The sequence below is a fragment of the Cygnus olor genome, chromosome 11 (assembly GCF_009769625.2).
Source record: "Cygnus olor isolate bCygOlo1 chromosome 11, bCygOlo1.pri.v2, whole genome shotgun sequence".
Taxonomy (NCBI): domain Eukaryota; kingdom Metazoa; phylum Chordata; class Aves; order Anseriformes; family Anatidae; genus Cygnus; species Cygnus olor.
In genome coordinates, this window is record NC_049179.1 from 3743888 (window position 1) to 3770050 (window position 26163).

At 37.2% G+C, this 26163-nt stretch overlaps 1 protein-coding gene across 16 annotated transcripts in view; it reads left to right on the forward strand.

The window, feature by feature from the left end:
- The window catches only part of TCF12 (transcription factor 12), a 162701-nt gene that overhangs the window by 96049 nt on the left and 40489 nt on the right, over window positions 1-26163 (forward strand). For all 16 annotated transcript variants that reach the window (XM_040570446.1, XM_040570443.1, XM_040570444.1 and 13 more), the window contains 2 exons: window positions 14005-14140; window positions 17231-17283. In XM_040570446.1, coding sequence (XP_040426380.1) covers window positions 14005-14140; window positions 17231-17283 — 189 coding nt within the window. The remainder of the gene's footprint in view (window positions 1-14004; window positions 14141-17230; window positions 17284-26163) is intronic.

Genomic DNA, 26163 nt, shown 5'->3' on the forward strand with positions numbered 1-26163 from the left:
AGTTTAATTTGATCTTACCAGTCATATTTGGCTGCTTGAAATCATTTGCTAACTAGGAAGTGGTGGGATTTCTGTTTTTTTGTATGTATGTGTGTATAATCTCAACAAGAAAGTTGATTGGTTTTTCAATATTTTGGTGGTAGGAGCTTAAGTTTGATCAGTTTTCAGTGTAGCTTAGAAATCTAAACAACTTAGGCACTTCCAGAAGTTTTAGTGTGAAATCAAATATATAGAAATTGTTTTCATAGAAATTCTACTGCCAAATAATGGTGCTACTGTTATAACAGTAGCGAGGATGTGAATATGGCTAACTGAAAAATATTTTATCAGACAGGAAATATGTACTTACAAAATATATTTCCATCAGGTGTTTTAAACAAGTGAAAAAGAAACATCCCTGGATAGCATTTTACACTGGACCCATTCACGCAAATAACACTGTAGAATAAGGAGTTTTATTTGTCTTAAGCTATGTTTATGCGATTTAGTGTTTTTAATGGTTAATGGTGTATGTCTGCGTTACATTAAAACTTGTGCTTGTCTGGGGCTTTGCCGTCAGGTTCTGAATCCTCTTTCTTGTTTGGCTTCATTTGTACCTTACTGCATACTCTCTCCTTCTGCCAGGTCATCCCTACATCCTGCACCTTTCCAACTGGTACTACTTTTGTTTGGTTTCCTTCTAATGATTCATAGAGTATGTGCACATTAAATGGATGGGTAACATGATGAATTAAGACTTACACACACATTGTTTAGATGAAGGTTAAAAATTTGTACTTGCACCAAGAATTGGCAGCTTTTAGAAGAAATATAAAGGCCATGTTTTGCTATCAGAATGAAATGTGTGCATTGTGACTTGACGCAACATCTATATTTGTGTCTGAATTGGAGGCTGGAGGCTTGTTAGTGGTTTTTGCGTGTAATTCCACCATTTCTGCTGGCTGTATAATTGAAGATTTGCGAGGGGCATCCTTTAACAAATGTTAAACTGGTTATAGATTAACTTTTCAGAAAGCTTCTTTTATAAAGAGGGTTTTCTTTGCTATGTAATTATAATACTGAACACTGTAGCTTATGTAAAAGGAATGAGATTAGACTTTAGATCTTGAATGCATGACTCTGTTTACAGTATCATCCAAAAGTTATCCAGCTGTCATTGCACTTTGCTTTGACAGCTCTGATCTGTAAGGATGCCAAGAATCTGCATAATATTTTAAATGAAAATGATGTAAACGTGGAATACTTGTATAACTGTTAGACTAACTTCTCTGATAGCTTTTGTGAAGACCACAGTAACAAACCATCCTCATGAGCCTGATGTCTCGAAGTTCCCAGCCAAGTTGGCAGACAGACTCCTTTAACCCAGCAGTGGCTGGTCTTCTGTGCCTTATGGGTCAGTCTCTCGCCACTGACTGTAGAGGAGGTGTAAGGAGATGGGCATCACTAGGCTGAAGATAGTAAATTGTTTGTGACTTCCCCTTAATGTTCTATTTTAATTCTAAAAAATCATGCATAAAAGGTAGACATTATAGATTTTTGGACATGCGGAAATAACACATTTTCAATCCCTTCATGGTAATTTCAAGTCCACATAGTATCCAACGCGAGAGAAAATTGAATGCTAAATATGGTAGATGTTAGGAGCCCATGAGGCAGCATTCACCTGTTTTTGTTTGAAGTGTATCTTTTTCATAGGCAGATTTACAGTAGTGTGTATATTTTATATGATGATAGGACACTTCAAATGTTACAAAACTCATTTAGAAAACTTAATTTACAATAAACCTGTAAATTACGTTACTGCTGGAAGGAGTTGTGGATTATATTTGTCTTAATATATGTAAAATTATATACGTAATACTGCATGAAATGTGTACTGCTCTATGGCGTATGAAATACACATACACTACCATATATTTCATGCAATGTGAAATATAGAGTACTATGTGAAGAGTATATGAAGTATTTATGTTACAGTGTGTATTATATATGTATTTAATTCAGTAGTAGCAGATAGCTTTTTAACTCATTTCTGGCTCTTACTATTATTATAAGTTTTGTGTCTATTGGTAATAAATATGGCTGCTTTAGAATCTTTGTTTTTGCATGAATAAAAAGAAAAAAGGTAGAAAGATGATCCATCAATGTTTCCAGTAATATTGCTACACCATTTTCCCTTCAGTAGCCATCAGCTCTGCTATTTCTGTGAAGCTAATGCGAGGTGACTCATTTAGCAGCGTATTATTGCATCATTGGAACATGATGTAAGGCACATCAAGCATTATTAAATTAGCCTGAATTTTGCAGGATGACAGTAACTTTTTATGCACATTATCACCATATTTGGTGTTCCTTATGGGAATATATTTCAAGTAAACATAATACGACTATTTCAGACTGCTTTTCAGGATTTCCCACTTTCTTGTATATCAGGAGCAAAATATATGCTTCAATAGAATATCGAGAGATATAGTAGTCTTTATGCATCTTTAGAGCATGTTTTGTGTTTCATAAATAGAATTAAATATATGCTGTTACTTGAGTAGTACCTTGGCGAAGAAGTTAGCTTATTGTATCATTGCAAGTTGACTTGAAACAAACTTATCCATCTTTCGCCTTTGCTATGATTCAACATAGAAACATTCTCGTCATCTGGATACCACTCAGAGCTAAATTTATATATGCCTGACTCACTTGTGCTGTAAAGCATTACAGAATTTAATATGGTGTAGGGCTGAGCAATGGCAATTCATACTGTTGGCGGTTTTGGGGTTCTTTTGTTTTTACAAAAATTCATGACCTTTCTGTGTTCATTTAAGAATAACTTTCTTCACAATTGAATGAGACTTTAAGAGGTTTGCATCTTGTCTGCAAGTTTTAGCAATGTATTAAAGAACAAATGTAGTTTTTCATGATTGGAAGTTTATGGTATTTAACATCCTTCACACACCAAAAAGGTAGTTTTAGTTTTGTACCAAAAAAAACCAAACACAGTTATGATGGTTCTTACCAAATGCACTACAAGAACCTTGAAATAAATCAAAAAATGCATTTAACACCTATTTTTGGACAATTTAACGGATCGCTTTGGCAAAAGTAATGTTTGCAAGTATATGTTACTTTGCACTTGCATAGAAAGTAATTTGCCTCTTTCAAATTTAAAGAGTTGAAAGCCATTTGAGCAGAATACATGCCTGAAGAGCAATACAAGCAAGAGTAATACAAACATTGTATTGCTATAGTGCTGCACAAAGTAGTGTCTCACAGGACACTCCAACAGCTATCTTGCATGAGAAGGAAGTGTTATAAAAGTTGAGCAACTCCAGAAAGTAATATTACTGTCAAGGCAAAATTAATGTAGAGAGGAATTTCAACCACAATAAAAATGAGAAAACTTAAAGAATAAAAGACTGTCTGAGAATGTGATGTTCTCATGTTCTTTCCGCATCACCTGTGATTGCCTTTGGTATGTGAATATTTAATTTTAAATCCCTAGATGATGTAAGCTGTTGTATTACTATTATTTGAAAGTAAAAAATCTAGTTAATGGGAAGAAGTACCATTGAGCAAAGCTGTGCATAAGTCACAAACTGGAGAGCCTGTGTGATGTAAATTGTGACTGTGAAAGTAAGTTGTGTACTGAAAGTTTTCCAGCATTGCCACTCACTCCCTAGTTATTGTGATGGGAAATGTAAGTTGTTTGGAGAGAATGTAAGAGCTCTCCCTAATGTGTGTAGGCAGAAAAGCCAATTTGTGTTACTGATGAAGTGGTGAGGAATATGCAAGCAAGAGTGAAAGCAAGTATCCATAGAAGGATGTAGATGCTAACTTGCTGCTTAAAGAAAATGAATAGAATTGTGACCAGCACAAACTGAGAAGTATTTTTAATATATTCATGAAGTACGTAATTATAAGACATGTATATAGTAAAATGCAGATGATTTAACTTTTTTAGTAAAGCGTCAGGTAGCATGGAACATCTGGAAGAACAAGACAAAAATGCGTGTATTAGAAGTTCAGAGTGAATATATGTGAGTCAAAAATCAGGTTTACTGACAAAAATGGAAAAATGAACTTTATGAAAAATGAAATTTGAAATACACACTGTGCAAGAACAAAACTTGGAATGAGCAAGAGTGAAAGAAGTGAGTGATTGTGAATACTGGGATAGAACAGCGTTTTAGTGGTATCTGATGGCTGAGATGTTACTTAAAATGTGTGAGTCAAGGAAGAAAAATGTGTTTGGAGCAAATCACAGTTTAAAATGTGTGTTCTTTACATGTGAATGATGGTCTCCAAACAAATCTTTCTGCATCTGCAGGTGTAGCTCTCAAATAGCAGTGTGACTGTCTCTCTTTGCAATTGCTTCTGAATTTTGTTTGCCAAGTTTCTAACAATTCGTTATTCTAATACAAGGGTTGTTGTACCAGACCGCTAACATGCTTCACCTTGGCATTATTTGTTAAGGAATACTGAACGCTGGCTATCTTGTTAGAAGATGACAAGTAATGGACAAGTGTGCAGAACAAATAGGTTAGGTGTATCTTCATTGTCCTAGTGAGTGCTTCTTAGTTTCTTCTTGGTAACCTGATGCATGTCTTAAGTTTGCATATGCAAGCACTGTCTTCTCATGCACACTAACAGAGTTTCAGGAGTTTTCATTTCTTTCTGCAGGAACTCTCTTCATATCCTGAAACTTTTTTTTTATTGCTTGTCTGTAACACTTCCGTCCCTCTTCAGCTTTCTTGAGAGAAATAATCAGATGGTTACTCTGTGTTGAGGCTGCACCATCTGCTCCTATGGTGCTGTAGTGTTATTGAAAAGATTTATATATATATATATATGTGTGTGTGTGTATATATGTGAACTAAATTAAAGGGTTTAAATTAATACAAATTTAAATAACTGTTTCAGGAATAAGAAAATTAGGCATATTTAGAACACACCTAGGCAGTAGAATGTAAAGGAAAATAATATTCTAGGAAAAGGGATGCTAGAATATGAAAAATCCTCTCTGAAGAATGTTAAGCATGTTGTGTGTATCAGATCCCTTGTGTTTTTTGCTGTTTATTTTTTACTTCCAAATTTTGAAATAGCTACTGGTAGAATGAGTTACTAGTTGTTTTTATTAGATATTGAAAAAAATATATAGAATATACATATCAGTGTGAGTGTTTATAATAAGACAATATACACACTTTAAGGTAATGAGAAAGCACAGGTGCTGCAGAGGGGCTACCATTTCATAATTAAAAATAAATTAGAATTAAGTGCTAATGAAAGATGGCAAATTGCATCAGCTATGTATACAAAATGCTTTTAGTCTTTTTTTTTTTTTAAATCAACATATCTATTAAACAGCCATAAGAAAGCTCTTCCTACTCACTGTTGGCAGTGTGTTTGAAGCTGCTTTAGATGGATCTTCCTGAGAGGCAGGGAAGTACGTGATGATCTGGATCTTTCTTATTTGTGGGGCCTTACAAGACTACAAGTAGTAATGCTAGTTACTTTTCTTCTTACCTCACATGGTTTAAGGAACAATTTAGAGACCATAATGTCTGTTTAAATCCAAGTAATACAGAGTTATGGAAGCATTGAAAAAAAAAAAGTTAGTGTTGTGGGTTTTTTTAACACCAAAATAACTTTAAAGCTGACAAACTGATTTTATTTTGTATATTTTCTCCTTTTAATCTCCTCCTCTCTGACCCCTTTGATATCAAGTGTCTCCCCCAAACAGATTTTTACAGCTGAACTGTCAGTTTCCTAGAGACGTGGCTTCTGAAGGAAAGGCAGATGCACTGTTAACTGAAGCAGCAGCTCTGGGTTCTGCTAGCTGATGCTGACTTAAAAGGATATGAGATGGGATATATATGTTTAATGGCAGGTAGGATGTCCAATTGTGAGTTTAATTTTGCTCCATTTTACTTCTCAAGTAAAATCAAGTGATATTAATTTTCGCTTGATTATGATTTATTAGAACTGAATTATTTCTTGTGCTACTGGGAAAATATTTCCTGCCTCTCAGCAGATAGGGAGCCTGCTTGTAGGCAGAACCTAAAAAATGTACTGGACACAAATGTAATTTCTTTTTCCAGAGCTAGAGGTGACCACCTGAAGTTAATCAGGGAAGACATCCCCTCGAAGGAACTGGGTAGCAGGTGTTGGGAATCAGTTATAGGTGGGGGGGGATGCTATTTATAAAAAGGGAACAGTTTGGGGAGGAATCATTTTGAATGTTTTAAAGCAGACAAACTGTTTACTTGTTTGCCTTTCTCACACTATTTATCATTGGCAAATTTTCTTCCTTCCTTTTAATTTTTGATTGTTTGATTATGTTTGAGGTAATTAATATCCTATACATCAATATGTATAATATTTTATATGTTGCTGCATAAGGAAGAAAGGAGCATCCAGTTAAGTCCATATATGTATTTTTTTGTCAAATGCTATTTGCCTTTAGTTGTCTTACTGCTGAAGTTGGGTGCTTCTCAACTATGTGTTTATGGTATAATTGCAGGATTGGGAAAAGATGAGCTCACTTGTCTTCTCCCAGGCATTCCTCGATTTAATGAGCTGGAGTGCCCTTTGGATTTTCTTGCAGCATTTATTCTTTGTCTAACCTCTTGAGCCCCCATTTACTTTTCCTTTCTTTCTTCAGAGAGAAAGTCCCATCTCAAACTCTTTATCTGCACAGATTACTGCTCTCAAGATGAACACAGGCCCTGAAAGGAACTGGGAAGGGGAGTTAAGAATAGTGTAAGCAATGTGTGATTTAGCATTTGCTGCCTGGGATGGGCTAGCAAAGACTGGAACTTGAGCAGACAGGCAGTCAGCGGATGGAAAGAAGACACACAGATTTGCCATTTTGATTCCACTTCTGTGGAACTAAGCCATCCATCTCAGATTGGGTTTCAGATGTGTTGCAGAGTGCTTTTCAAGATGATAGTGCTCCTAATGCCACGGCTTTCTAAATAGCAGGGGGAGAAGGACAACATTCATTAAGGAGTGGGAGAGGGGGCGGGACTGTAGCCTAAGATAAATATTCACAGGGTTTGACTGTCCATTTGGTAACCCCTGGCTGGTATAGGGATTAACTTTGGCTTGATCATATGTGAAAACATACAGGTCTTACATGTTAAGTCCTAACAGTTATCTGTTTGCTATATTAATGATGGTTTCTGAGCCATTGCTGTTTTACACGTTTTCTGACTTTCTGGTGTCTGAGACATTTTTCTCTTGTTTGTGTGGGAGAGGAGATAACACAGCTTCCACACCATATATACAAAACTATACTAATCGTATAAAATCTTTTATAATAATTTTGCTGAAGATGCAGGGGGAGAAGCAGATGCAAGGATACTTTGAGCTTTATAGTATCCTTTTTAGTTTGGCTTCTGTAAAATAAGATTCAGCATACAAGCTTTTATTATAATATTGATTTCTCATGCTTGTATGTTGTAATCATAGAAAAAGGCAAGAAGGCTGGTACCAAAAAATAAATAAATAAAATTAAAGAATAGATGAATAAACCCTCAGCTGCTTCTTTTCTGACATTTTGCAGTTCTCCACAAACCTTGTGCTTCTGTATAATCACAGTAAGGAAGCTGTTCAAATTACTGTTTTCATAATGTAGCAAAGAGATTCAAAGGCAAAGGGAGGGGAGCCTGACCTGCAATCACAATGCTTAGCAATGCCTTCCTAGAATTCAGTGAGCAACGCAAAAATACCTTGCCCCGGGGAATGAGCCAAGACAAGCTGAGCCAGCGTAACCTCAGGGATTGGACACCAACATCAGCAGGGTGCTGCTTTTACAAGTGGAAGACAGAATTTGTAGTCTTGCCAATATGTGGTGTTAGTGCGGGGAAACCGCTGTCACATAAGAGGGAAGAAGGTATTCATTCTACGTTGTTGTATTAATTGGGTGCTTTAAAACCATTTGGATGCTGAAGAAACACACAGAGTTTCCATCCCTTCACATTCGATCTTTACCTCTCCCACTGCCTAAAAAAATGTAGTTGGATTCGTATATAACTTCTTCCAATGATATCCTCTTCTCCCTCCCTGTCCATGTGATCAGTCTCAGTAACACTATATGCACACAAACAGAATTAGCCGTGGTAGCAGATTTTGCTTAGGCATACGCACATAATAAGCAGCTCCTGATGATCCAGAAAAACCTTTATTGATATATTATTGCAATATATCAACAAGCAATGTATTGATACCTTGATATTTTTCAGTGTTAATGTTAATTAGGAAGACAGTTAAACTAAATGTCTGTTATTTTGTTTACGATGTTGCATCACTTTGGTGTTTAGTACCCTAGGTAGCTGTTTTTTACTCCAGCGAGCTAGATTAGCCTGATTACACTGGCAGGATGCAGTTGATGGATGACTGTCATTATCTTCTCAAACCTGCATGATACTTTAGGCATAGGAGGTGATAATTAAATTTTCAAGAGACTACATTAAGATTATAAGATCTGAATATTTTTTTAAAATGAGAAATATGTTTGCAATTATCGACACGTTGTTAGAGAATCCTCTCCTGAGATGTTTTATTTACAACCCCTGATTTCCTTCAAATTGATCAAGAAAAAATGCCTAAGTTATATAATACTTTAGACAATTTTTTCTTAATTCTGATATGTTGCTACTCCTGAAACAGACCAAAAATCTATCTGATCAAATCTATTGGTAATGGCTTGAAGAGGTACAGGTTAGCACAATATATTTAATGAAACCTTGTTTGAGACAAAACACTAGAGAGGATCATAATTAATGCCTCATTTTCTGCCAGTTGCTATTGATTACTCATTCAGGGTCCCTTTGTTCTCAAGATGGTAACACTGTATTTCACATTACTATTTGATGATATTCTCAGGATGAGATTCTTTAGTAACATGCTGATAATTGCAAACATATCTCTAGAATTTAAATTTAAAATGAATTTACATCGTATGTCAGTTTTTTTCCCAAGTTCAGCTCTATCTTGAAGTGCATATTCATTACAGTTGCCAAAGATTGCAGAGTTGAGTGAAGTGCAATTCAACATTTCGTATCTTGATTATATTTATGGCTTAAACTGGATGACATGAAACCTGGATGAATGGTCTTTCTGCAGCCCAAACCTCTGTACTGTACCAGTATTTCACAGAGCAATTATTTCAGTGTTTTACTTTTGTGCTAGCTTTTCCTTTGGCATCGCAGTAACCACGTGCACAACTTAGGGGGGGACCTTGCAAGTTTGGCAGAGTTTGACTTCTCCATTTTGCTGTGTTCTTTGAAATTAGTCCATGCAAATTGTCAGACTTATCTGTAAGACAAGACATTTAAAACAGTAAGATACATTATATATGTTCTTCAGTTCTTCATAAGTCTTCACCCAAATGGCTTGCTGAATAAAAGCAACAGAACATTAAACTTTTGCTGTGCCAGTGCAGGATTTCACGTGTATAGGCAGGCAAGGAGTGCACTTGCTGCCTGTTCTGTGTAATTCTGGGAAATGCTGAGGGAGTTTGTCTACTACAAGCATGTCATAGTGTATGTCTCTTTCACAGAATTGGTCTAGTTGCCTTCTGCAGGCTAGTCAAGAAATGGGGGGATTAGGTTGAGATGAGAGCTGCTGTGTTATTTTACTGTAATGAAGTAATGTATCTAAGCCCCAGTTGTTACCTAAACACTTGGGTTAATTAAGTAGTTTGGTTGTTTGCCCACCTTAAATAGGGGCAGCCTGACTACTGGGACTAATTGCATAAACTTGTTGAAAAGGAAGCTAATTCCAAAAGCTAGGAAAAATGCTAACTAGTTGGCAGTTTTTTGGGGGTCCGCAGGGGAAGGAGGAGGTGTCAAGACCTAAGCTTGTTTGTAAGTTGCAACTCTTAGTTCACTTCCACAGCAGAATGCATTTTTATGCTAACACAAAGTTCCTGTCATATCTGGTTACATAGAATAGTCTAATGCTTTTATTCTCAACCATATTATTCTTTTGATAGAAAATAATAATGTAAAGGCATGAAGTTGTATTTGGACTGCACTAGTGCATAATTTGGCTATAGCTACATTAATAAAGTATTTCCTAAAGTGCTTGCATTTAAAAAGTAAGATGAGCGAGATTTAGACTACCAGAAATGCTGATTGCTTGAGGGAATCACAAGGCCAACTGCCTAGAATACACTGATTTTTTTGAAATGGTAAAGCCTTCCATACAGTAGTGAAGTCTATGGAGAGGGTTCATTAAAAATGTTCATGTAGTTTGCTTTCATGTATCTGGGCTTTCCTATATGCATATAAACCAAGCATTTGAGAGCTTCAAGGAATATTGTATAAGGACATGTCCACATTTGTTTTCATATATTGAAGCAAGAAAATCGAAGAACTGTTTACCAACATGATAGAATTCTGCTGGCTGGTGTCCTGGAAGTTCATTGTAGGCAGAGTGGTATTTTGGCATCAGATTGTATCACTGGGATCCTAGAGGTTGGAAGAGTTGGGCTACATAAAAGACAACTTCCAAAGTAGTCAAACTTTCTTTTATTCTGAATTTCTTTGAAAGAATGAATTTATAATAATTAAAATACCTTGAGCAAGGAGCATGCTCTTTTTTGTACTCCAGCCATACCATTTTGATATATCTTGTTAGTTTGAATGGAAGCTAACTTTGCATACAGGCAAGGGCAGCTGCAATGCAATATTTCTCGTTTTCTGTGACAAAGACGCATAAATACACACGGACAGAGCCATGTTGCCCCACCATCATATGAATATATGATTCTTTTTCCACCACCTCACCATTGCAGCGTTTGCATACGTGTCTTCCCTGCAGTTCATTTTTCTGAGAATACTTTTCAGGAAAGGCACCCCTTCAAAGCATTTGTCTAGATACTGGCCCTTGTGGTTTTTGTTTGTTTAAAAAAAAAAAAAAAAAAAAAGCCTTTTATTTTTGGACTCAGGTCATGCCATTTCCCCTGAGGCTGTCAAAACTGTTTCTTGTTATTTTGCTGCAAGAGATGAACTTGAAAAGTAAAGCAGTCATGTTTACCTCTTTTCTCTGTTCCAGCCTCTTTAGAATTAGGATTGTTGTGTTTGTAGTTGATTGTAACAAAAGCCTTTTTTATTTTTTTTCTTTGGATTGGTTACTGAACACACATTCCCTAGGGAAAAATGCTGCTTTAAATAAGTTCCTGTCTATTTTGAAATTGGAAATGTCTTACAAAATCTGAAGAGTTTGTTTTTGTTTTTTTTTTTTTTTTTTAGGAATGATCCCCGTTTGTTTATAATAGTAATCCAAACAGGACTGGGCAGTGTTCAGAATAACCAGTCATTGATTATTCTTTAGTAATTGGATCTGTGCTTGGCAGATGAGGTTCGGCGGAGTGAGAGCGTTCTCCATGGAGAATGTCGCAGCCTACGTGTGTAAGCGATCTGCCTCTGCACAGGGACCCCAGGCAGTTAGGCAGAAGAAGCCTGGTGCTGATAATACAAAGCTTTTTTGCTATCCTCAGTGGTATTTTGTATTCCTTTCTTTATCAGATGCCCTTAGGAAAGGATCAGTCCTAATCAATATTGCTTCTCAATTGGTTCAGACAGGCAGAAAAATCAATAAGATGAACTAATGACATCTATTTTTATTTTATTCGGGAAGTCTGAGGAATAATTACGAAATTTTAAACAGATGCCTCATTTGATGGTGGGAATGGCAGACAAAGGTTATGCTTTTCTTGGGTGGTGTTTTTGTTTGTTTAATTGGTTTGGCCTTTTTTGTTTGTTTGGAGTTTTTGTCCTTTTTTGTCTTCCTAGAGGGAGAGGGGGGATAAAAGTTCTTAATGAAATAGGTTATAGGCCAGGGTTGCACAGTTTGGGATGTACTGGATATGTATATTATCTGTGCACTTATTTTATGTTCATACTAGCCATATTTCTTTGAAATTCGGGTTCCAATGGAAATGTGGAAATGTCAAGAACTGGAATACATAGAACAAAAGCAAGGGTGGCAAATGGTACGAGGTGAAGGCTGGTGGTTAAGTTAGGAAAAGGCACAGATAAGTGTCTTTTGGAATGGCTTGGTAGAAGTGAATTGAAGACTTTTTACTGTTTTTTGTTGTGTCCATCCCTGTCCTTGCCTGCCCCTTGTGAATATAGGAACTAAACCCTCCTACTTCCTTTTTGGAGGTCTCTGTATGGATCTCATTGTATTTCCAAAGTCCCTCCTAGTGCTGGGAAGATGCTGGAAGGGAGTGCGGAGCGTTGTCTTCAGTGCGAGTGGGCTGTAGTTCCTAATTGTGTTTGACAGCTGCTCTGAGCAAGCAGGGGCTGGACGAGGTGACCTCCAGAGGTCCCTTCCAGCCTCAGCTTTTCTGTGGTGCTGTCAGTGGGGCCTTCTTTCTGCAACATGAAATAACTATCGCAGTACTTCATCCCCAAGGGCCATGCAAAGAAGCTTTCCTTCAGTCCTGGATATTCCTGGGCTGAAGGTCAAGTTTTACTTTTTTGGTTAATTCTTAGGATAAGAACAGAATTAGTTTCATATTTTCTTTTAGATGGTGTTGGTTTGAAAGCAACGCTTTTCACAAGATAGTGTTTTCATATTTAGGCCTTAATATGAAAGCTGAGGAGAATCGGAAGGAATGGTGTCTGCTCGTGTTGCAGAGAGCTACTGCAGCCCTAGAAAGCAGCGGTGTTGAAGCAGTTGCTGCTGTTACCCAGCCTGTAGATGTGCCTGTCTGATAGCGTGGGGAACCTCCTGTGTGCATTGACTTTTATCTTCATGAGTGGTTTAAGAGGAGGAGGAAAGTTGGCTTGGGAACCGCTAGTGGGGCTGAAAGGAGATGACACTTCAGACTTATTTTGGTGTAAATGTTAATCCAGCCAGAAGTTTTTGTCTTGCACCATTTAGTAATTGAAATGTTAGCGCAGTTGGAATGCCGGCAAACACAATTGTAATACTGCCATCCAACAGCTACATGTTTTACCTCACCCACAATATGAGGACTGGACTGCGTAGTGACCCAGTATGAAGAAATGAGAATCAAATTATTTGGATCTGAAGACTGCTGGTTCCATGGCGACCATAAAACACCATCTGATTTTTCTAAATATATAAAAAGCAGAATAAAGAGACTTGAGCTGTGTGTAATACCAAATGGATGTTGGTGTAGGAGGAAAGTTGTATGCAACATCTAGTGCTAAAACTGTAGTAGATGCCTTTTTACTGCTTGGTAGCATTATATTCCCTGTACAAACACTTCTCTGAATTTTACCCCAGCTTAGGGGATTTTTCGACTAAAACAAGGTTAAGTATGGTATTGACCATGGAAGAACCTAGGTTCCCATAAGTCACCAGCAGTCATTTCAGTTTCACAGAAATCCAAATACCATAAGGCCAAATGATACATAATGCACTTGTTAACAGTTTAGGATGTTTTCATATTTACCGCATGAAAAGGAAACAAAAAGCATTCAACTACGTTGTTGAAGTTTTTAAAATGTCATAATGTTTTATATTCTGTGCATTAATCTGTTATCTCCTTTGTTTGTTTGATATTTTGGGATGATTCTTCCATGTTTTTATGAATGTAATATAACTTTGAATTTCTAAGTATGTGCTAAAACCTAATGTCAAACCATAAACTTCTAGCAGTTTTTATCAATTATGTTTATATTGTATAATAGATGGTGTGACATTGCAAACTAAATGAAGTATTACAATTTTTGTTTATAATTTAAGTATGAATTGTTTCTTTCAGACCTCTTAAACAGAAATGGTTATGTTGTTTGGAGGCTCACAGCAAAACTCTCTCCACCTTTCTGAATTACACAGCAGTATATTTTCTAAATGCTAATTTTAAAAAGTTAAGTCTTTTGAATTCAAAGGCCTTCGCTGAAAACCCAGTAAATGCCTATAAATGGCAAGCATAGTATGTACAGTGAATAGTTTGTTAGCCTGGTATATTAACAGCTTAATTATTACAGAGCTTAATTTTACTTCTGTTTGTGTATTTTGCAGTCCAGTCTGCTTCGGTCAGATATGGGTCTTGGAAGTCCAGGTCAGCTGTCATCCTCGGGAAAACCTGGAACAGCCTACTACCCTTTCTCTGGTACAAATCAGCGCCGAAGACCACTTCATGACTCACCAGCTCTTGGTGAGTAATATAGACAGTTCTTAAACTTTCATTCGTGATGCGTTTCTGCAGACTTTATTATTTTCTTTGACAGCTCAGTTTGTATACCGGTAATTGCTCTTTACTGAGCAATTCAAATTACAGCAAACTGCTATATAAGAGAGAGATAGCAGAGTTATAGAAATTTTCTTTGAGATGCTGGTTTGAATTCTATACTGCTCAGTATTGCTTATAAAACAAACAAGAAACTCCAATAAAAACCTTAATTGCAAAAGCAATAATGACAGATGGATAGGAGTTGATGACCAGCTGAGTGCCCTTAACCCATGCCATCATTAACTCCTGGAAATGCCTGACCTTGAGGTCATTACCATTATTTAGTAGGGGAAAGATACAAAGGGGAAACAATTATCCTTTTATATGCTAAAAGTAACTTTATTTAGGGCAATACATAGTTCATTGTAATTGGTTCAACATGCCTTTAAAGTTCTTAGAAACTGGAGACTAGTAGTTTACCCTAAAATCCAACTACCTTGCAAAATAAGCAGGCAAGAACTTGCTTAAAATAGTTATACTATAACAGTATTTGTATTCTGGAGATACTTTTGATAAATAAAGCTTTCCTTTTCAATCGTAGTTACTGGTAATATTTCATAGCTTTAAAGTCTTTCTGTTGAATTAGGGAATCAAGAATGAGCCAGCTGTTCTATCATTTCTGCTGTAGGAGTATCCTAAATAGTTGGCTATGCATGTTTAAAAAAAAAAAAAAAATTACAAAAAGAGAGACTGTAACTTGATATTCCAGTTTAAAAGCTACCATCTTTCAATGTTGGCATTTTATGTCATAGTGATTGCTCTAGTTCCGTGTATTTTTTGAATGTCCTTTATTCTGTGTAGCACTTAGATTTGTTATGAAAATTTTGCTTGTTGGAACCATATAACTTAAACCATACTTTACCCAAAATTTCATTTTTATCAAATGCAAATTGTTTCTTGAAGTAACTTGAGTATTAACTAGAAATTGCAAACTCTCTGGGCATTAAAATAGTCCTGAACATGCTTGATTTTTTTTTTAATCTATAATTATAAAAATGTGACTATGGAACTTTACCTATATGTACATATAAATACATTTTCATGTAGTTTATTTAACCTCTTGTCAAGACAACCACCATTTAATCTGGGGTTGCCTTCTTTACAAATGTGTTTGAAAGTATTCATGTTCCTTAGAATATGAGAACCAAATGCAGACATTCTTCAGATCTGTTTTAGAAGAAGAACAATCTAAGGAAAGTTCAGTGAAATATTCAGTGAAAGTTAAGTGAAATGTTTTGTTTGCTCTTTGGAAGGTTGATTAAACTTCCATAGAAAAGACTTGTAATAACACAATAACAACAACAACTTGTTCTTGTTATTAGTCCCCATTGAATCAGTTTTAGTGAGAAACTGATGTAATAGTAACTTGCTATGGTTATGGGTAGCAAGGTGTCTGTTACACAGTGACTTTGAAGGCTGAACAGAGTGACATTATGTGGGAAGAAAAGTTGAGGAGGTGTATGAAACAACTACATATTAAAGTACATAATAGAAATTAGACAACCTGGTTTAGGATTCTCCCTCACTGATTAAGTTACAATTTGTTGTGCAAACTGTATAGAGTTTAAGTTCCAGGTATTAAATTAGACATAATGAAGGTAAGCATGGTGTTTTCAGAGTAGTGCTCAAGTTTATTTGTTGTTGAAGGAGAAACTCGAAGTATATTACCCTTTTCAAACTACCAGTAGTGTAACATGCCTCTTTCTGTCAAGGCTGAATCTGCCAGGCTGTAACTGGGACATGGGAAGGTGGATCTTACAAATTTATGAATTTCAAGTTTTTCCCCAAGTCCCAGTAAAGTGAACTTGTATCTCGAGTCTCATTTCATTTCCAGCAGCTTGAGAAAGTATGCCTGAAATACTTTTTGCTATTTTTTAAACGGAGTAGTTAAATGCTATAAAACTGCTGGCTAATAATTTAAAGAAAAGTTGAATTAGGGCTTGTCCAGGGTTTTTAACAAACTTTCTTTAAATTTGCTACTTGGAGATTGTTGAAATCAACCAGTGTTCCCTTCTAGGTCATGCTTTGTGTGCGGTGTAAATACCTCTTGCAAAAGTGTTTTTTCTTTCTTTTCAAACACCTCCTGTGGCATGATCTGAGTGAAGATATCCAGCAAATATTTTTCCAGCAGTTGTGTGGGTTTATTACACATGGGAATGAGTAATTAATTTTTATCTTGTCATATCCTATACTGAAACTGTGATTATACTCTTCTGAATGAAAATAGAAAAATAGGAGTTCTGTATTTTAATTGAAGACTCAATCAGTCAACTGTAGAAACGATAACGCTGCTAGATACTCATCACAGAACATCCGCATCCGTTAACTTCTAATTTGCATGTATAGTAAGCATTCAGATTAGTTTCATTAGCAGCTAACTAAACTGGTTCAGGTTCTTGATTCAGATAGTGCAATTGCTGACTACTTCTGTGTTGTTAAAATTATTATTGATAGAAGGAGGCTGGTTACATATCTATCTTTAATGTAACATGAAAAAAATGAGTTGTATTAACTTTTACTTAAGTATTTAGGTCATATCCTATTATTTACAACCTTTCCATAGTCTAAATGCTATAGAAATTTACATCATGTTAGTATTTTTAGCATGTAATGTTTCATAAATTCCTGTTTCATAGTTCTATCTTTACTCTGAAATACAGAAGGGGAAAAAATGTTTATTGCTAATCAGTCCAGTTTTCTTCATAGTTATCTCAAAATCTTACTTTGTTTCTTACCAAGTGTATAATGGCATCAACATATCCTGCAATGCTAGTGTTCTTAGGATTTGAAAGTAATCATTTAGGAAAGCTTTATATTAGAAAAGATCACTTGTATGTTACCTATTTAAGCACCTTCTTGCATTGATGAGAGACGCAAATTTCATTGGCACAAAATTAAAAACAAAACATGAATTTAAAAAGCAATCTGTTGTGGAAAGAAACTGTATAGAGTGGATAGTTATTTTCCATCTGCAGCATAGATGCTTGATCAAATGTGTTGTTCCTCTATGTACAGATCCTCTGCAGACAAAGAAAGTAAGAAAGGTGCCCCCAGGTTTGCCTTCTTCTGTAAGTATGACATTTTTTACTTATAGTAAGTAAAGTGGGCTCAAACTGGGTTTTATGTACCTGATGCACTAATTATTCAACTTATTGTTAGGGAGGGTATCTACTGGACATGAACAGCTAGGGTAGGCAATTGGGAGTGGTTCTTGAGGACTAAATACACATTTGATGTGTAATTTTTAGATTTCATAGCAGTGATTTGTAGCTTGCTCATATGCTTCTACCCACTTGTCCCTGTCATTTGAATTCCTCTCTTGGGAAGAGAGCTGGGCCAGGAGCTGTCAAAGAAGATCTCCTGTACAGGTCTTTTGATGTTTAATTAGTCATTATGTTGCTGAACAGGAGGACAGACAGAGATTAATAGCTGAGAATCTTAGAAATTTACATTTGTAATAATCCCAGTGGAGCTGAAGACATTAAGATTCGGAGGACATGTACAGCTCAGCTTGCCTCAGTAGGACTGAGGTTATTAATATGCATAAATCACCGAGTCAGATGTTCATTGTGAAGCCCTGGTGGATTTTAAAGCCTTCATTAAGCCTTTCCTAACTTCAGCCTAGCATCAGGAAAGCTTTCAAGCAACTAGTTTGTTGATCCCTCTTCGCTTGAAAATTTATCCTTTGAGAATAAAGGGCTTTGATGAAAAAGGTTGGAAGGGTTTTGGTGGAAAAATCATTAATGGCTGTGATAATCTAATGCTATAGGGGTGTTTTGTGGTATTAAATATGCTTTATTCTTAAAAGGAAGAAAATTGTTTATAAATGAATCTGCATTTAAAGATCCACGTGAAGTGAAAAATCCCCAGTGAAGTGAAGGACAGAATTATTTTTCTCCCTGCTCAGAACAAACAGGAGGGGAGGGGGAAGCGCTGCTGCCTTGCGGGGTACATCTCTTTGTTGTGTAAATGGATGTTGGGCTTTTATTTGGCAGTACTTAACACATGGGCGCAGGTGCACTTGGATGAGTCATAACTCAAAGCCGGATAGGCTGAATAACGCACACTGCACAGGCAACAGTAATATAGTGGGAGCGAAATGGGTCTGATCTTTTTATTTTGTATTAAGGCTGAAGTATGGATGGTGTCTTCCAGTCCTTGCATCTCCCCCGTTCTCTCCTCCCTCTCTTGCACTTCTCCCTCCCTCTGCTCACGGTGATGCATACAGAAACCGGGATCTGAAATCCTATTTTAACCATACTTCCAGATGGAGCTGAGATAGCGTAGATATCCTGGGGCAGCTGTGCTCTGAACCTGCAGCCTACCTGGAAGCCAGGATTGCAGCTGCAGGCACTCTTAAAAGCTTTTGCTTGCATAAGCACTTGGGCCCCCACTAGAGGCTGAATAGCTGCTTGATAAACAAAATGAACACAATGCCTCAGATCATTATTCCCGAGGCCAGGAATATTCTTCTTCTGCCTTTTTTTTCTCCCCTTTCTTTCCCTCCTTCAGCAGCAGCTAAAAATAGTTTGGCAATTTACATTTTAACAGTTGTGTGTTATGTAGGGTGGCTTTACAGTCTAGCAGATGATTTCTGCTAGATTAACAAAAATATATTAAAAATGTCAGAGAAGCTAAAACATGTAGCAGTGCAGTTTCCATGTAATTTATTACTGTAATTCGAGTAGAGTAATAAAACTTGCATTACATGTTTAATATTTAGTAGCGTTAGCCAGGTAAAGAGATCATTTTAGTGAATGAAAAATTTATCTAATTTCTCTTACTAGGCATTAATTTTAAGAAGCAGTATTTTTCAAATGTTTTTCATTTAATTTTTCTTATGAATGAAGACAACAAAATGCTGATTAAATTTTGTTTGTATTAACACTGTACCAGTTGGAGCAGTGAAGCGCAGTTACTGTGAAGAATCAAAGATTGCTATGCTGCTTTTTTAAAGCACCGTTTCTCCGTTTAAAATGCTTTCAGTGCTGAATAGAGCCTTGAAGAAAGATGACAGGTTATGAAAAAAGTGCTCTGAGATGTTTTGTTTAGCATGTGGCACAAAACTAAAATTTACTGACCATCATAGCAAATTTAAATTGAGTTGATAATTATTCAAGTGTTGTCTTTATTTATTTTAACTATACTTTGGTAAGAAATCAATGTATGGTGGCAAAGATAAAATTGTTTTAGCTGATAGGCAGTGCAGAGAAGTGTAATTATAGTATGGGAGGTCACAAGAAAAGATAGTGGATTCTTAATGTTACACGATTTTATTTTATTTTACAGTTTTCTCTAATGTTTTTGTGTTAGTATGGGACTACTATGTCAATGGGTAGTCTAGTAATTGTCTAGGTAACTAATTCAGTAGCCATCTTCTGAGATACGATTTCTTTAAATCTACTTTGTTTCTTTTTCTCTTGGATATGCATGGTATTTTCTGAAATTGCTTGCTTTGAGATTTACCTTTCCTCACGTGTTTCTATCAAGGCCTAAAGTAAAAATAGTTATATAGAGAAGTGCTTATTAATTGTTTAGTTACTTTCTGGAATGCGACTTGGAATCCGAATTTGTCCTTTTACCATGAAAACTAATTACACCAAACAAGTGTATTTTTAAGTTCTGCTATCTTAAGTTGGCTGAGTGGTGAGTCATTGCCCCAAAACATTTTTGATGTTGACATGCAAGTGTTTGTGTTGAACTATTAACTACTAAATGTAAAGCTTTGGGGGAAGGATAAAAACGAAAAATCAGTGATTTACTTTCTTAATTAGCTCAAGTCAAGCTTGAACAGAGATTTTTGAGCTGTTTATGTTTTACTAACAGATAAAATATATTTTTTTTCAGTGGCAGTTCCATTATCCTCAGAAATTATAAACTCTTGCTGTATTTCCGAGAATTTCTCGGACTGTAGGAGTTGTCTTAACTAAGTCAAGAAACAGTAATAACATCATGCGACTCAAAAACAATTGTAACTAATTGGTGGGGGCACCAGTTACCTATAGAGAGCATACAGTCAGTGTTTTCAAAGAACTTCTTGATCTGCAGAGGGAGAACAGTAAGGCTTGCTTGGAAACGTGCAACGAGTTTTTAATCAAATTACCATTGTGCTATGAGCAGAAGCATGGTATTGTTTACATGTGTTGTTAAAAAATATTTCAGACCAATATTTATCATTAGCACCATGAGCAATAGCTGTTGTGTCATAATTGTAAGAGAAATATTGTATATATTTGTCATTATTCCTTTGCCACTTAATTGGTCTTACATCAGAGGGTAGAAATACTTGTGTGTTGATTTGTTACAGAAAATTATGTGACAAATGTTTACTGTGTAGTGCCATTTCTAATAACTATTTTGAGCATTTTAGATTTTCCATAGCACCCAAGGCTATCAGTTAATATTAAACTTTTGATTGCCACTTATTTAATCAGATTGTCAAATGAACATTTTCCATCGGCAGAGATCTCTCGCTAAATTCAAACTCTTTACTAAGCACAGAAGGAGGAAACTTGGTTTTTATATGTAGAATTACTTCTGAAACATGGAGTTCTTTTTTTTTTTAATATACTAGCCTTTTAAAGAATGAGCTTGAGAAGTATAAAATAAAAAAAAAAAAAAGAAAATAATACGTCTTACTCCCTTTCGTAATCCCTCCTTACCTCCACTCCTCCCCAGGGTTAAAAGAGAGTACTTGAAGTAGGGGGTAGAAGTGATCTGGTTGTCTGTTTATCTGAAACCCAGTTTTTGAGATTTTAATATTTAGCAAATGTTGTATTTTTAATACAATCTAATGTGAGCAAACTTCCTTTAGAGAATTATCCTCACAATTAACAAGTTCAGCATGTATTGAAGTAGCCTGGTGTAAATAAACATCCTTGGAACAGTTTTATGAAATCAGGGTCTCTTTTCTGAATAGTATGCCTGAGTAAAACCTTCGGAGCATCCTGTGTGGATACGGTGTTGAACTGAATGTGATGTTGTGTTTACTTGTGTTTAATTTGCTTCATAAGATTTATTCCCACAGAACACTTCATGCTGGCCAGAAATGGTGCCAAAATGTAAAAAGTGGTATTTAGAGTTTGTTCAGAGCAGTTCTGAGCTGCCTGGTGCAGTCAAGTGATGCATTCAGCTGTCTGTCTTGTCTTCAGCATGTAACACGTGGGGACATGAGTAACCCCGACCCTTGCCTCCGATGCTGTGCTGTGTTTTATAAGGCATTTTAAATAACGAAAGTGAGCAAATGAATCCCTATGGATAATGCAACGCAGAACTTGGGGTTTCTTCCTTGTGAGTCAGTCTTCCTTCTGCTTTATGCTTATTCTTTGGCCATCAGATTCAAAGTCTGATGCTTTTAGGGAAGGGACTTACTTGAAATAGACCTGAAAACAGCAGTGACTTAAGATTATAGCATCCCATCTGCCCTTTGCTGTACACGTTAAGTGAAAACCATTCAGCTGTCACTGAACAGCTAAGCCACCCATTGCCGAGTCTTGCTGTGAGTGCTCAGGTGGCATTCTCGCTGCATGAGGGTGAGGTACGTGTGTGACCCTCTCTTCACAGCAGCTTCTGACTGCAGGCACATCGTGTGCCTGGGCTGCTGGCCTGGTCCTGGGCTGTGGTATAGGCCATTGCGAGGTTGCTTTACTGAGATGTCTTTCTTCTCTGTGAAAATCCCTCATACACACAGTGGATTTACTGGTAGATTTTTTTTTATTTTTCTTTACATTTTCACAACACATCAAAATGACCATAGTAGATGCTCCTAAACTAGTGTAGATCTGCACAGGAGAATCTAAAAGCAGCGCACGGCTGTAAGGCTGCTTTCTGAAGGGCAACGTGACAGAATAGCAGCTCGTGGAACTCCACTGAGAAGTTGCACGAACTGCTGCAACTTGTGCTTTACCTGGAAGACAAACGCTTCCGTTACCATGAACTAGCGTGGCACTTCACACAGACAGCTCAGGAGAACGGCTTTTTTTCCTCTCCTCCCCTCGGCGGGAGCAGGGAGGGCCGCCAGCGGCGCGGCCTCCGCAAGCTGGGGGAGCCCCGGACGGGCAGCAAATGGCGGCGCTGCGCCGCCCCACGCGGCCGCGGCTGCCCCCAGCCCGCGCAGCGCCGGGGGCGGAGCCTCCTCGGGGGGCCGTGCAGGGGGTGCGGCGTTGGCCGCGCTGCGGCGGCTGCGCCAGCAGGGGGCGCCTCCGCCGTGCGCCGCGCTCGGCAGCCGCTGGGAGGGGCTCGGGGCTCGGCCGCGGCCCTGCGTGCGCAGCCTGTCGGGTATTTGGGCACTGAACGTTTTCGGCAAAATAGCGAAGCTTTCTGAATTGGAACAATATTGACGTATTGCTTATCCGTGTGTTGGGAACAAGCCTTAGCCCCCTTTGAATGCATTGGTTTGGGGCTGATTGTGAAGCCTCTGATACACAGCTTTTTTCCCTATTGTTTCCATTCTAGTAAAATATTTATATTAAAGGAATGAAGCATCCGAAGTTCACTGTTATATGGGGAACTACTCAGAGAGGAACTCCATAACTGCAGCGTCCAGTTAAAAACATTTTTTTTTTTTAAACTTACAGCTAACGGGAAGTTTTTGCTAAAATCAGCGAGTAAAAAAACTCAAAAACTTCGTAATATAGCCACATAAAAGTAATGGGTAGGATTTAATATCAATTACATTGGTATTTGTTAGTAGTTTTCTTGTTTTGTTACCATGTAATTAACAATGTGATTTCCAATTAAAGCAGTAAGGGCTGATTTTTGAGGCTTTTATTGTCTCTTGGAAGAGCTGCGTTGTGCTTGGTGTGTGCAGTTACAGATCATGCTGACACTGGCCTTGTTTTGGTTAATCCTAATGAATGTTTGGCTGTAAAATACATTCTGCTAGGAGTCCTAAGATGCCTAGAATTTTTTCTGAAATATTGCAAGTGGCTCGAAGTTGATATTTATATATTATACACACACGTTTATACATACAGATACATGTGTATGTGTGTGTATTTTAATTAGTAACTGGTTGTTCAGTATCAGATGACTTTCCAAGAATTTGTCTTTTATCCTTTATTCCCCATTCCTTGTCTTTACTTCAGTGAGGCGTTGGTTGGGGTCAGTCTCCTCTGTCTCAGTTTCGGGTTTTCTTAGAACTGATAAGAGCTTAATCACTTCTGAAACATCTGTGCCTTTTTCAATCGTGGTTGAAGTTGATAAAAACTTCCAACCCCGCGCAGAGTGGGGATAAAGAGAGAGCCTTCTAGGGCAGTTGTCTTAGCCTTATTTCCAAAGGCAGCAGGTTAACCTAGCCCCTCAGAAATGAAACAAATTAGGAAGAAGAACAGAATTGGCATCCTCATCAATAGCAGGTTTCAGGTTGTATTAGGTTACCGTTTTTCAGAAGGATTTATGCCAGCTCTCTGTGAGGAAACTCAAGACTTACACATCACAGTTGCTTCTTTTGGTGAAAAAGGAACTTTGAATTATGTCTGACTCAAAATTATCGTATAAGTTTTTGCTGCTTGTGTTTGACCAGACCCATTTAAAATAATAAAGCTGTGATTAAAAAGCAGTAACACTTTTCAAGTATTATGATATTCCAGTGTTGTTATGGCATATGTTTGACCAGAGGATGGCTCTTGTCCATTGAGGCACTTACATAATTACCTTTTCTGTGGTATGAGGATAATTTTCAGTGATCTGGAGCAATTATGTTTATTTTTTTTTTATAGACTCAAGTGCTGGGTTACATATGCTTACTGTGTACTTGCTTTGTGGCTCTGACAAATTGAACAAAAATGTGTTTCACAGAAAAGGTTGATTTTAGGAAGAATATACAGTTCATTCACAAAACCTTTTATTGTTAAAATCTGTGTTCTTACACAGGTAGCTTGGTTTATTATTAGGACAGTATTTCACTTTGCATCAGATTTCATAATCTCTTTATATACTTTAGAAACAGGCAGCTTATTGTTTTTGACACACAGTACAGGGTCATGAGTGGAAACAATTCGGGCTACAAAGTGCATGTCAGTTCAGCGCTCCTCTGCTGACGGCATGTCTGTCTGAAATCAAGTTTAAAAAATTGGCCCTGTCTCCAGCTGACTTGTTTTGTCAGGCTGAGTCATCAGATTAACCCTTGACTTGTCACCAAGGAAAATGGAGTAAACAACTGTACTGCATACGGTATCACTGATCCAGCTCTGATTCATTTCATTGTAATGTCTCTTAAGAAAACAAATTTCAGAGCAGCTGTTGCTTAGCTTAAATGGGGATTAAAAAAAAATGCGACCACAAAACACAAACTTACTTGGGACTTCAGAAGTTCTTGGAATTGTTATCTGGTTGGAGTTCCTACAAATACAGAGTTAGTGGTAATGATATCGCAGTTTTGTGCTCAGCTTTTCAAATTAGTCCATTTTAGGTCTATTTTTCATCTGTTCTGGTCTAAGTAAACATCTGAGGGTTAGTTTGATGTGCATGAATTATGATTTGAACCTGTAACATGAACTGACCTAACAAAGTACTGTGAGGAATAACGTAGTAGTAAATGTAGAACAAGTACAGTGATGAATTTTAAGTATTGGACACGAAGATTTTATTCACATTGATGTCACGGAGGGTAGGACAACTAATTTGCTTTTCAGTAAAATGAAATTGGTACCCGTTTGATTTGTGGGGAAGTAATTCCAGGAACAAATTTGTTTATTGAATCATTATGGAGGTACCAGCCATTAAACTAGTTTGTCTACAAACAGCATTTGCAGTGGCATAACTCAGTTTTATTGTTGTCCTTGTTGTTGTCGTCTTAGCCATGTGATGGTGAACAATGTCAATAATTCCTTTGTACTGATAAATGTTAATTGTGTTAGTAAACATTACCAGTTACCATTACCTATGCACTTTTCATTACAATTGCTCTATACAGGTATTGGATGGTTGTAATGTGAAGTATGCACAGCAGTGAGTGCCACATAGAGATGTTCGTTTTCCTACTGTATGTTTTAACGTTTACCCATTTATTTTTAATACGGGTGGATAATGCTTAGTCTTGGAGAGGGGTCTTTATCATGCTCTTCTCAAATACACCTATTTTGAACATTGAGCATGTGTATGTGGAGGAACGGTAGCAATTACAAAGATGTTGACGACAGCCCTTACTTGAAAGAACTTGTAGTCACCTGGAAGTATATTTTAATGATTTGAAAGCTTGTGTGCTTGATTTATTTTAGGGGGAAAAAAAGGGGGGGGGGGGGAGTGTCCTTACTTCTCCACCCCTTGAAAGCTGGAAGTGCATTTTCCAGTGTTTAGGGTTTTTTCTAAGTTATACACTTGTCTAAATTAATTATATAAATCCAGTGCACTTTGAGAAGTAGCACATGCAAAGATCTGAAGATCTTTTAGCGTATCTCATCTGTAGAGTCCCGAACATTAGCGAGAAGCTTTAAGGAATGGCATTGTTAGTTGCAAATCAAAGCTTCTTACAGATTCTCTAGGGGCTGAAATGGGTCTTTGTGGTCCCTAGGGGAAGAAGGAAGCCGCAAGTCATTCTGTGGGCCTGGCGCTTTAATAGTCTGAAGTACAGGGATGTTCTTTTTTGCAGCTGCTGCTGTGCCTTTTGTACTGGAGGAGAGTTCGGGTGTCATTAGCTTTACTGCATAGCTAAATAGTTCTGGATGTATAGTTTTACTTGCAGTCAAAATGCAAGTGTTCTTCAGCAGATGTAAACTGCAGGATCTGTAGTCTCCTAACTGCTTGGGGAGTTCCCTGCAAAAGGATTTCAGCCTGGAAGTGTGACGATTTTCTGTCAGTGTGTGTGTTTTCTGTGCATTTACAGACACTGCAGTTGCCATGTCCCGAGATAAGGCGCATTGTACAACAGCCTACCGAGGCGTTTATCTGATGCTGATACTCTGCTGCAGTCAGTTTGTCACCCCCGCAGATCCTTTTAGTTGGGATTT